This window comes from Ovis aries, chromosome 21 (assembly GCF_016772045.2).
Source record: "Ovis aries strain OAR_USU_Benz2616 breed Rambouillet chromosome 21, ARS-UI_Ramb_v3.0, whole genome shotgun sequence".
NCBI classification, from domain to species: domain Eukaryota; kingdom Metazoa; phylum Chordata; class Mammalia; order Artiodactyla; family Bovidae; genus Ovis; species Ovis aries.
Window position 1 is genome coordinate 29827213 of NC_056074.1, and position 13804 is coordinate 29841016.

Sequence of the window (13804 nt, forward strand, 5' to 3'; positions counted from 1 at the left end):
CAATGCACTACTATTTAGCCATAAGAGAGAATAAAGCACTGATATATGGATGAACCTTGAAAACATTATGCTAAATGAAGGAAGCCAGTTGCAACAAGACTACATACTGTATTGTATTTCATTTGTGTGAAAGGTCTAGCTCAGAGAACTCTAGAGACAAAAAGTAGATTGGCAGTTGCTTAGAGCTAGGGCAAGGGAGAGGAGGAGCAGGGTCTGCTTGTGGGCACAGGATTTCTTTTTTAAGTTACTGATGCGACATTTCAAAAAGAAAAGAAAACTACAGCCAACACAACCACTAACGAATAAGTAAGTTCTCTCTGACAAAGTTGTTTTATGCTTAACAAGCTTGCCCAAAGAAGGGGGATTTAATAGAGGATAAAAATGCCTTGAAAAGAGACTGAGAATCCCAGGATGAGGGCAGAGTAGGGCAGAAGGAGAAATCCATTTGATCACTTCCTCCTCCTTCTAAAATCTTTATTCTTTGTTTTTATTTTCTTTCCAAAAATTTACATCACGTTAAAAAGTTCCTGATGAAGTATTCTGTAAAATTCATCCAGATTAAGTCACCCCAATAAAAACAGAAGTTTCCACTGTTTTGATTTTTACTCCCTGTAACACATTGCTTTACATATCTGTACAATATTCCACACACTTATGCAGCACTGTAAATATATTATATAAGTAATAAGAAACACTGTTTAAAATAGTTTGGATGTTCACAGGCACTGATAAGATGTACATTCCCTTCATTTATTAATTTTCAGCTAATCATATTATCTCCATGTCAGGTCCTTAAACCTGACATTTTCTTTGATCATTTTGCTCATTAATTAGCTACATTCCTACTATATAATTGCAAAAGCAAATAATGACAAGGCTTAATGGAGCAAACAGTTCTTAAAACTGCCTAAAATTTTGAATCCATGTAAACCTTTGTGAAATGATCAACAGAGAAAAAAGAATACACTAAAAATCAAAAACCACATTAAAATTAAGAATGCATATTATGACAATGAACACAACAGCTAAACAAGCTGCGTGCCTGACTGGAAGAGAAAATCTGGATCTTTAAGCAGTGGGTAAATAACCACGCTAAAGAGAAAGAGTACTCACCTGGTTTTGGCACTGAGTTGGTCACTGACTGGGGAACTTTCTGATTAATTAACTCAACACAGTGTCCAGGGAAGAGTCCCACCTAAAGAAGAAAGGCAGCAAAGAGAGGATTCTAAACCAGGGAACAGACCAGTGTGTGAGCATTGCCAATTCAATTCCAGTAATGTGCTCCACAGCCCCTCCCAGCGATTCTGCTATCCCAAGACTCTAAATCACTGATGATGCCAATTACACAAACAAATAATAAAACAATCTGTTGCTATGAGTATATACAGTCATGTGTTTTATTTGCCTAAAAGTCTAAGTCTTCTTTTCTAGTTTTAGCTTTTAATTTCCCAAACTTCTTTTACTCCAGTTAAAATATTTAGTCTGATACCAAGCTATGCATGGCAAGAGGTATAATTTATACCTGTTAATAATTTACTTTGCTGAAATTTCAATCCAGTTGTGTGAACACTTCTACTGCCCACTTTCATATTTACTGACTTCTCTATGATTTTTTTTAAAGCAATACTAAACCACATTCAACTTTTTTGTGTATTTTTTCATCATTATCTCATAGGTTCCATGAAAAATGACAAGACTAAAGTAACCTGATGGAACGATTGCTCACTTAAAATCCTGGTATTCATTCTTGGTAAAGAGTCAGAAGTGTGTGGATAAGTGAGGAAGCAAGAGAAGAAAACAACCAATCTCAGCTTTGAAAAAGCACACCAAATTGACCTGGTAGCAAATTGCTTGTGGTATGAGGAAGACCCCCAAGGAGTGTTAGGAAAATACTGAGCTCCAGATCACCCAGAGATACTGCACAGCCAGCAGAATGAATACAGATACAAAAATCCAGGAAACAAAAGTAAAAAGGAAATTTTTACCAATATTTATAGATGTTTTCTTAGATAGGAATATGATTGGGCTGCCAAGCAGCAGATGTTAAAGCTGAAACAAGAAAACTACATCACTTTGTACATCCCTCTGTTGACAGACTCTGGGGAAGAAAGGAACAGCCTTCCAAGAGTCTGACTCATCGTGAAGGTCTGAGCTGTATAATTTTCATCTGCATGGGAGTGTTTCACATACTAATTTGCTGCATTCTTACTTCAATTTCTTGATCGATATTCTACGTTAGCTCTTAAAATTATGAAGATGTAACCAGTTATCATGAGTTGAAAAGGGCTTATTAATAAACTATCAGCTTGTTTGAAAGATTTGAATTTGGATCTTAAAGTTTGTATATGCACGCCTTCTAAAATGATGCTGTATTTGTTTTATTGGTGAAATTCTATCAACAAGTAGAAATTCTTCCAAGATTGGTTAGAACCAGATGAGAATCAACTTGAAAAATCCTTCTCATGTTCTCTTACACAAATCACTTCTAAGAGAATCACTTGTGGTTAAGTGTAGCCCCAGGATTGGGGCTTCCCAGGTGGCTCAGTGGGTAAAGAATCCACCTGCCATGCAGGAGATATGGGTTCAATTCCTGGGTCAGAAAGATCCCCTGGAGGAGGGCATGGCAACCCACTGCAGTATTCTTGCCTGGAGAATCCCATGGACAGAGAAGCCTGGTGGGATACAGTCCACGGGGTCACAAGGAGTTGGACATGACTTAAGCAACTGAGCATGCACCTAGCCCCAGGATTAAGAGGGCCTCGGTTCTATTCTAGGCCTGCCACTTACTAGGCTGGGTTTATAACTTAGGGTCCATGTTTCAGTTTCTTCCTCTAAACATAATGATATCGTGTCTAACTCATAACGTTTGTTACGAGGATTAAACAGATGAGTATAAGCAAAACGAATGTAGTAAGCACTTGTGCAACATTATCTATTCTTTATCATCCTAGTATGTTGGCCACTAGAAGACCTAGAGGGTTGCGGCTCCTCCAATGCATGGATGTGACATATAATACCTACTACCTTTTGCCTGAAATTAAAAGACGCGTACTCCTTGGAAGGAAAGTTATGACCAACCTAGACAGCATATTTAAAAGCAGAGGCATTACTTTGCCAACAAAGGTCCGTCTAGTCAAGGCTATGGTTTTTCCAGTGGTCATGTATGGATTTGAGAGTTGAACTGTGAAGAAGGCTGAGTGCCGAAGAATTGATGCTTTTGAACTGTGGTGTTGGAGAAGACTCTTGAGAGTCCCTTGGACTGCAAGGAGATCCAAGCAGTCCATCCTAAAGGAGATCAGTCCTGGGTGTTCTTTGGAAGGACTGATGCTAAAGCTGAAACTCCAATACTTTGGCCACTTCATGTGAAGAGTTGACTCATTGGAAAAGACTCTGATGCTGGGAGGGATTGGGGGCAGAAGGAGAAGAGGACAACAGAGGATGAGATGGCTGGATGGCATCATGGACTCGATGGACGTGAGTTGGAGTGAACTCTGGGAGTTGGTGATGGACAGGGAGGCCTGGTGTACTGGGATTCATGGGGTCGCAAAGAGTCGGACACGACTGAGCAACTGAACTGACTGACTGACCTTTTGCCTATAGGTACCTAAGTTTCCTCACTATCAAATATCATTCTTTCTATAAAATTCTAATTCATTTCCATTTATGTACATTTTCTGCAATTCACTATAGAGAAAAGATCACTCATTTCCTAAGCTCTGTGATCTACAGCAAATTGCTTAACATCTGTTTCTTAATTCATAAAAATGGGACATCATTAGTTACCTGAATAATCTGTATAAAAGCACCTAGCCTAGTTTCTAAACTCAAATATCTGTCAGCAAATAAAAATAGCTTGCCATTATTTCTTCGTAAGACTCAACAAAGCTTAATGATCTTCTTTAAGGAACTGTATCAAATTGGTACATACTAGTTCTGTTAAGTCTGCTAAGTCGCTTCAGTCGTGTCCGACTCTGTGCAACCCCACAGATGGCAGCCCACCAGGCTCCCTCGTCCCTGGGATTCTCAAAGCAAGAACACTGGAGTGAGTTGCCATTTCCTCCTCCAATGCATGAAAGTGAAAAGTAAGAGTGAAATTGCTCAGTCGTGTCCGACTCTTAGCAACCCCATGGACTGTAGCCCACCAGGCTCCTCCATCGATGGGATTTTCCAGGCAAGAGTACTGGAATGGGGTGTCTACACTTTCACCTTTTAAATGTCTCAAGGCATTAGGTCCAGGTACATGGGGGAAAAGCTGCTGTGTATTATGCAGAGGTAGGTCTATGGGAGGTTCACCCAACATCTAATTCCCATCCATCCCTGCTCGCCTATCTCCCTTTAGTATTAAGTGCAATATTACTAAATGCTAGCTGAACTAAATACTCAGTTTTCCAGATTCCTTGCATTCAGGCTGTAGCCATGGCACATGTGAAAATGTGTCACTATCTCGTCTCTTCCTTCTGCTGTGCACCAGGTTTTAGGAATGGATCAGCAGTAGCAATCATCTGACCCTAAAAAAAGGCCAAGAGAAGCTTAGATAATTCTGCCTAGTTTCATTAAGCTGCTGACTCAACTGCAGCAATGATACTTTTTCTGTTTGCTTTTGTTTCTTGAAGCCAAAAGCACTTCTAACTGTAGGTCTTTTAAGTAAGACAGTTATCTTAACTGTCTAATTCTGTGTACTTGTGAAAAGCAATAGATTCTATTTTCTTATTATAAAATTTCAACCATAAAGAAAAGAAACTGTGTTTCATTGAAAATATACACATAACTAACTCTAAAATTACAGTTAATGAACATTTTAAATTTTCTGCCACTTCACAGATCACAGTCTTGTCATGGCAAAGGGACTTGTGTAACTCAATGAAGCTATTAACCATGCCATGCAGGGCCATCCAAGAAGGATGGGTCACAGTGAAGACGTCTGACAAAACATAGTGCATACTCAAGACAATATTTTACCAAATATAAATTAATTCTAATAAACTCAAAATGCTCCATGTTAAAAATGACTGGAATTCTAACAATATGATCTGTGAATTATATCATTCTGTTTCCTGTATTATTCTTTCTGTAAAAGTAGCATTTTCTAAAGCTCTAATTTAAATGGCTGAGAAAGGTAAGAGGAATTCAGTGTATTTGGCAGGAGTCAAGATGAATTTCCACTCTAGGAAGAGGAGGGAAGGAAAAGAAAAGATGAGCATGCAGCATCCACAAGGGTAGAGGAGTAGCTAATAAAAATATAATAACAGAAAAAAAAAAGAAAAAGACAAGGCTGAGGGAGGGGCTTAAAGGAGGGAGCGAGAACCTTCAGTCTGGTAGTCTTCCCCTGAGTCAGTTTGGCATGAAGAAGAAAGAAGAGTATATGGATGTAAGAGACACAGAGGCAGAAGAGATGGAAACTGTCATAGGATTAGACACAAGAAAAGTTAAGACAGATGCTTCTGCAGTTCTTTCCCACTTTTACTGAGGTATAACTGACAAACAAGCTGTGCACATTTAAAATGTACATTTTGATGAGTTGACACCCATAAAACTGTATCCACACTCAAAATTATGAATACATTTATCAACCCCCAGAGTTTCCTTGTAACTCTCTGTAATTTCTCCCTCTCCCTAGCAGCCCTTACCCCTGCTCAACAGACAACAAAGTTTCTACCACTACACATCACTCTGCAGTTCCTACACTTTTATATGAATCGAGTCATGCAGAATGTACTCTGTGTTGTTGGTTTTCTTTCATTCAGCGTAATTATTTTCAGGATCGTCATGTTGCTGTATTTATCACTAATTCTTCCCTTCTATTCCTTAGTAATATTCTATTGTGTAAATGCCACCGTTTGTTTATTCATTGATTTCTTGCTGATGAGATAAATGGGTTGCTTCCAGCTTGGGGCCATTACGTATATAGTTGTTATGAACTGTCATATGTGAATTTCTGTATGAAGACAGATCTTCTGTTCTCTTGGATAAACACCTAGGAGTGGAATGGCTGGATCTTGCCATCGGTATAAGTTTAAAACACTGACAAACTGTTTTCCAGTTCATTGGAGAATCTCACATTGCCCCCAACTGTGTCAGTGTTCCAATTCCTCCATATCCTTGCCGCTCTAATAAGTATATAGCAAGGCCTCATTGTTATTTTAATTGCATTTCTCTAATGATCACTGCAGTTAAACATCTCTTGACAGGTTTATTTGTCATGTATCTTTGTTAATTGTTCCCATATTTGCTATTTTTTTTTAATTGGGTTCTGTTTTCATGTTGAATTTTGAGAGTTCTTTATATATTGTGGATATAAGTACTTGATCAGATATAATCACTGCAAATATTTTTTCCCAATTTGTAATGTGTCTTTTTATTGCCTTAAAAATAACACCTTTCAAAGAGCAGCAGTATTAAATTTTGATGAAATTTATTATTTTATGAATTGTTCTGATAATACATGTAAGAAATCTTTGCTGAATCCAAAGTCACAAAAGTTTCTCCTATGTTTTCTTTCAGAAGCTTTTAAGATTCACATTTTGGGTACATGACCTATTTTGTGTTAATACGTGCAGATGGCACAAGAAATAAATAAAAGGGTTTATGAAGGCATATGGATAAAGCTGAGCACCTACGAACTGATGTTTTTGAACTGTGGTGTTGGAGAAGACTCTTGAGAGTCCCTTGGACTGCAAGGAGATCCAACCAGTTCATCCTAAAGGAGATCAGTCCTGGGTGTCCACTGGAAGGACTGATGCTGAAGCTGAAACTCCAATACTTTGGCCACCTCATGCGAAGAGTTGACTCATTGGAAAAGACTCTGATGCTAGGAGGGATTGGGGGCAGGAGGAGAAGGGGACAACAGAGGATGAGATGGCTGGATGGCATCACCAACTTGATGCACATGAGTTTGAGTGAACTCTGGGAGTTGGTGATGGACAGGGAGGCCTGGCATGCTGTGGTTCATGGGGTCGCAAAGAGTTGGACACAACTGAGCGACTGAACTGAACTGATGGATATCCAACTGTTCCAACATCACTTGTAAAACAGATCATGTTTTCTTCACTGAACGGACATTGAACCTCTGTTGAAAACAAGCATCCATGAATGTGTAGGTCTACTTCTGACCCTGTTCTGTCCTGTTGATTTACTCGTCCATCTCTCCCCTAATGCCATACTCTCCTGTTACTGCAGTTTCACAGTTAAGTCTTCAAATCAATTAGTGTTAGTTCTCCAACTTTGCTCTTCTTTTTCAAATTTGTTTTGGCTGTTCTTTTCTAGGTCCTTTGTATTTCCATATGAATTGTTGAATCTGTGCATTGATTTCTACAAAAAATCTGCTGGGATTTTGACTGGGATCAATTTGAGAAGAGATGACATTTTAACAATATAAAGACTTCCAACCTATACACAGGGTGTATATCTCTCGTTTTTTAAATATTCTTTACCTCAGAAATGCTTTGTAGTTTTCAGTACACAGATCTTTTGTATCTTTCTTCTGATATATCCCTAAGTAGTTCATAGTTTCGATGCTATTACAAGTTTTATTCTATTTTGTGATTGAGGTTAATGCTACTGGTCTGCACATTACATCTGAAGTAACAAGACTTCCATGAAGTTGTCCTTAGTATACACAACTTTGTATTTCAAGTATGCAACTCACTTTCATTTCTTTTATAGTATATATGAAAAATTATAGACTTTTTTGAAATTGTGTTTGTATTTTGTTATGTCATTTGTAAATTTCATTTCTGAATTCTAAGGAAGGATTTTAGAAATTATTTATCATAACAAATGGGTGTAGGGTTTGATGATGCCAAGAACTACTTCTGTAAGCCATTTTTTCAATAATTTCCATGAAACTGAATGTTTAAGAGTCATTTGGTAGGACATATTCTGATGTTATAAATTAACAAAAGACTATCTAGAAACTAATTTCTCTTTAAACGTTAATGGCAGCTGCTAATGGCACTAGTAAGACAAATAAAGACAGCAATAAGAAATAAAATGATTTTAGAAAATTTACATATGTTTTGTGATCTAAATGGGGAGAAATACAAAACTGGGACTCACCAAGCTCATGTTCTGGCTATATCACTGACTTACTATCTTTGTGAATCAAATCCATCTTTCCAAATTCCTTTGATTTCTTTAATTGTAAGGTGACAGTTTAGGACCAGGTGATCCTCTGCCATTTTTTCTACTTTAGAAATCTATGATTCACACATGTAGACAAGTAGAAGCCACTACTGGTTCACCGCAATACTACTATGATCTGCTCTTTGCCCAGAATACCTAAGTTGCTACCTAAGCTCTGACACTAAACAGCGAAATAGTAACAGAGCAGTAGTTTAGTCCTCTTTTGCTTTAGTTTCTTTGTCAGTAAGAGAGGTAATAAAAGTACCTTCTTTGTAGTGTGAGAATTAAAGGTTAACAGGAAGCACACAGAAGAGGACCAAGAAGTGTTACAATGCCTTGGATTTGTAGCACCACACTCTGACTCCCCCTTCCCTTGAAATCCTGTAAATACTACAGATGAAAAATTATGTAATTTTCCTATTACTTAACTGGAAAGGAAATATTTTGCTCTACGTAATTTTGAGTAATGAAAAGGTGAAGCTTTGAATTCCGCACATAAAATGATGGCTTCATATAAATAAGTGGGTGAATTGTCTTCCTTTATTAAACTACTTACTGCAAGAGCCAAGGTTTCCAAACATCTTCCGTGTGGGATAAAGAAGGCTTTTCTGAAAGTAAGCTTTCTGGAACCATGTTAAACTCCTGAGGTAAGGGGATGCTTATCACTGAAGAGCTGCTTGTCTGCCGTTCGGGCATGGAAACCCTCACACGACAGACTGGGGTAACTAGAAAAATAAATCCAGTGACCCTTGACCATCTTGCGGAGAACTGAGAGAACGTGCCTGAATTGGATTCTGTCACCCTCGAAGTGGTATTTTACCCATTAGACTGACTGCATCCCAAATACGTCTTAGGAGGTTTTCTGGGGGAAAGGAGAACACTCACTAAGCAGTGTTTTAATTCTTTCTCTATCTGCACAGGATAAACACAGGGAGGCTGAGTCAGTGGTTCTCACATTTTATATTCAATAATCATCTGAGGAACCTAATGAAATTCAGATTTCTGTCCTCCATCTCCAGAGATCAGTTGTATACGGTTCTAACATGTTTCTTGGGTCATACTGATACTTGTGGCTCTCAAATAAAATTCTGAGAAACACGGTACTAAACAAATAATCCTCAGACATTAACGCTTTACATGAGTGATATGCCTGTTATGTAAGGGGAAAAAAAGACCTTCCAGACACCTCACCTCACATTTCCAACCAAAGTCCACAAACAGACACAAAAAGGCCATGTATTTTTAACAAGAAAGAAAAAGCAGAGGGTTTTTTTTTTCCCCTTTCTTAACTATACATTGTATGATGAAACTCCTCAGAAAACAAAGGTAAAAGGCTCAATATACTCTTTAGAAGACAAGTAAAAGATTTCAGAATTTCAAATTACTATAGTTAATATAATTTCACACTTCCTACTCCTAGAAGTTTAAGAAAAGAAACACAGTCACAGTATAATTTAGAAACATGGATGAACTAATCCTTCTGTTCCCACAGCTAAATTATGTTCTAGGCTAAAACAATATAAAGACTAGAACTTGGCAAAATGTTGACCTTTATCAACCACCAGCTGATTGGCAGACTTTAGCTACAGCTCAGAGTAAGCACTGCTTCCAGCAGAGCGGTCTAAGGAACACCAGGGCCAGAATCACAAGGATAAGAATGTATCTTAATCCTATTCCACAACCACTGAGACAGAACCTGGGGGTTTATGTCACAGGATTTTACGTTTTGACATGTTCCCTATGCAACACATCATAAGCTCACCAAGATAAGTTTGAGAATCAGAGGTGAAGAGAGAGAAGAAGGAGTTATTAGTAACAGATAAATGAAGACAGCATTGCAACACCTTTATCTGTATCAGTAAATGCCATTCCTTGGACTGACTTTATTTGCAAATTCAGACAACAATGCAATAAATATCATCACACGCCTATTAGAATGATTAAAAAAAAAAAACCAACTGAGAACCATCAAATGTAGATGAGAATGCAGAGCAGCATCACCACTGTTGCTGGTGGGAAGGCAGAATGGCACAACCACTTTAAAAGACAGTTTGGTGGTTTCTTACAAACCTAAGCATGATCTTACCATACAACACAGCAAGTGCACTCCATGGTATTTACCTGAAGGAGCTGGAAACATATCCACACAAAAATATGCATGTGGATATATACAGCAATATTATTCATAAATGCCCCAAACTAGAAGTACCAAGATGCATTTTAATAAGTGGATAGAAAAACATTATGGCACATTCATAACAATGAATGATAAAAAAGGAACATCAAATCATGGAAAGATCTGGAGGAACCTTAAGTGCAGGTTGAAAGCCAGTTTGAAAAGGCTCCATATTATACCATATGATTCCAATTATATAATGCTTTGGAAAAGGCAAAACTATGGAGATAATAAATAATCAGCGCCTGTCAGAGATCAGGAGGAGAGAAGATGGATAGGTGAGAGCACAGGAAATTTCCAGCACAGGGAAATCACTTTGTACGAATGATCCATGTCATCATGCATTTGTGAAAACCCACAGAACTATAGACATCACAAAGAGTGAGTCTTCATGAAAATACGGATTACAGTTAACAATCACGTGTAAATACTGATTCATTAAGCGTGTTTCCATCGCTGTGGCAGAGGATGTGACACTAACACTTTGTACTCTTATCCATGTGATTCTGGCCCTGGTGTCTCGGACCACTCCTAGAAACGGTGGTTACACTGCGCTGTAGGTAAACTCTGCTCATCAGCTTGTGGTTAAGAAAGATCAACACTTTGCCAATTCCATTCAGTGAATTATAAAACATAAAGCAGCATGTTAATAGGGGAAACTATGTGTGTGGGACAGATAGTATATGAAACTTGGTGTATTATCTGGTCAATTATTCTGTAAGTTTGTACTAAATGATAAGAATCTATTAATTATTTTGAAAATAATAATAAAAAATTAAGTCCCGAGCCAGCAACTGCACAATATCAGCTCGCTGGACTTAAGGGAAAGGGTTCCGCACGCCACCGGCACCTTGTCATGTCCCGACAGCTGGCCGGAGACAGCAATACCTGTGACTGAGGGAGAAACAGGGGAGCCCACATAACACATCAGAGACACAGCGAGTAGAGCAGACCCGTGGTGGAGACACGGGGTCCCTGTGCTGACAACATATCTCCAGAACACTCTCCTTCAGGGGCCTGAGCAGCACACCTCAAGGCTGGCCCACAGCCTGGGAAGCAGCAGCCCACATCTCTGCTCCCCTCCACCCTCTCTCCTGAGAGTGGGCAGCTCGAAATGGCCTCGATTCCCAGGAAGACCACTGTCCAAGCTACCCCTGGGCCAAGCCCAGCCCCTCGTCTCCTGCTACTGCAGTCCAAAGAAAGCAAGTGACCGGTCTAAGACTGCAAGAGAGGAAGCAATAGCAAGACTGAAACACAACTGGCATTTAAAAGCCAAATTTACTTTTTGATCCTGTTTGGGCCCCTACCATTTATAGCTCACTTCCATGAACATGAAGAATTGATCCCTTAATAAGATAAAGGATCCCTTATCCCTTCATAAAAAGCTGGTTAAGACCAGCTTTCCATTTAGTTTTATATTTAATCAGAAGCAACAATTATTAATAGCAATTAAGAAATCAGCACAGCTAAAGTAGGACTGCAATTATACACGTGAGAAAATTTGTGGGGTAACAAAGACACAAGGTTAATCAATTTGGTGTTAATCAAATTAAATGGTTGTGAATGCTTTTATAACAAATTGAGGTGTAAATCAAATCAAATTTTATTTGAATTATTTACATTTAAAAATCAACATTTATTGAGTGAGAAATATGCATCAAGTCTGCTCTAGCTACTTTACATATTTTATCCTCACAGATTTAATCTTCTCGATAATCTTAAGAGATTAACAACAATCCTACAATCCCCGTTTTACAAATGGGGAAACTGAAGTAGAGAAGTAACGCAACTTGCTGAAAATAACACAAGATTAAAACCCAAGAGATATAGCACCAGAACCCATGTTCTTAGCCACCATGCTGTCCTGTTTTAAACGTATGATTTTTTTTCATAAAATACATGTTATAGAAACCTAATAGTTTTTATATGCATATAAAGCTATATTTATATAACAGCCATTAGCATTTCCAAATGTACAGCATGGGCATTTAATCTACATAGCATTTTAGGAACATTTTTATAAATAGACAACTAAAACCCACGAGTTATATACTAAGGAGACAATTTTAAGGCATTTTTAGATGTTCTTCTAGTGATAGTTTTAAAAGCTAAAAGGAAACTTTTCTACCCTTTGGAAATTAGTGACAGTCAGTCTAGGAGATGCTGTTGTCAGGTCTCAAATTGCTTAGGCATACAAGGAGAAAGAGACGGCCTTAGACTCTGCTGTTACTCTGCTATTAAACACTGCTTACGTTAACAGTTATAACGCATTAAAATACACTGATCAAACTAACTTAAGTCTAGAGGGAAAACATGTGATTCATGATTTTAAACCACTATGAAAAGTGGTTACAGGCCCGATAATCTAAAAGGGGTCAGCAGGCAGGTGGCTCTGCTCACACTTCAGCTATTCCACCGTGTGGGACAGAAGAGGAGATCTTCCACAGCAGTAACTAGAAAAGGAAACCCAAGTCTAACGTCTTCTACATTTTTTTTCCCACTGCAGACAAAATTTCTGATAACAAAGTCCACTGCCAGCACACCACTGTAAACACAAATATTATTGAAAGAGAACACATTCTTTGAATTTTCCACACCGAATTCTTTGTTGCCTACCTGAAATCCATGCTTGCCTCTCCACCATGTGCTTAACACTTTGGGGGGCATGTCAATAACAGAGACAATGTCTCCCACCTAGGAGAAAACATTTTAAGTGAAGTGTTTTTAATCAAATTGTAAAGCAATCGTCTGCCTAGAATTTAAATCTAAACTGTAAAACTTTAAATCTGAACTGTATCTTATTCTCTGGCTCATTATTTCTGGAAAAACATTAATATTTCTTTCTGTAAAGAATTTAATAATCTTAACCATTTATAAAGGAGAGGTTTACAAAAAGTTAAGCAGCACAAAGACTGTGGTCCAAGTAACATGTGTAGTAACTTCAGAAAGCCTGACTGACAGTATGAGATTTTTTTAACACTAGGCATCATCACAGAGTTAAAATACTGTTACTGCTGCTACTAAAGGTGATCAGATTCACTTATAAAAGGAAATTTTAAATTACCATATTTAGAACAACAGCAGTTTCTATTAATACACTCGGTGAGCTGCTTGCCATGTGCCAGGCACTGGGCTGAGCAATTAACGTATCTTATTTCATTATATAGGAACGCTCTAAGATGTCAACAATTACTGGGTTATTCTTAGTACATGTAAAATTGAACGACAGCTACATTTCTTTCAAAAGGCGGTTCAATATATAACATTCCCACTGAGCAGCTGACTTTGTTCACCCTAAAAGACAAACCAATGAGTTTACACAAACTTTTACAAAATCCTAAGTATAAAAATAGCAAGAATAGTTTTTAATAATATACTTAAAGGAAGTTGTATTCTTCATTCAAAATAAGTTATGATCTCTGTGATAAACCAGTTAGGCACTTTAGAACAATATTGCTAATGTACACAATATTGCTTCACAAATTTTTGTGGTATATTCATGACTAA

The 13804-nt window shown here is 37.9% G+C and overlaps 1 protein-coding gene across 5 annotated transcripts in view; it reads right to left on the reverse strand.

The window, feature by feature from the left end:
- Window positions 1–13804, reverse strand: part of ARHGAP32 (Rho GTPase activating protein 32) — a 197755-nt gene that overhangs the window by 53213 nt on the left and 130738 nt on the right. For all 5 annotated transcript variants that reach the window (XM_042238117.2, XM_027959915.3, XM_042238116.2 and 2 more), the window contains 2 exons: window positions 12914–12991; window positions 1114–1195 (listed from right to left, as the gene is read on the reverse strand). In XM_042238117.2, coding sequence (XP_042094051.1) covers window positions 1114–1195; window positions 12914–12991 — 160 coding nt within the window. The remainder of the gene's footprint in view (window positions 1–1113; window positions 1196–12913; window positions 12992–13804) is intronic.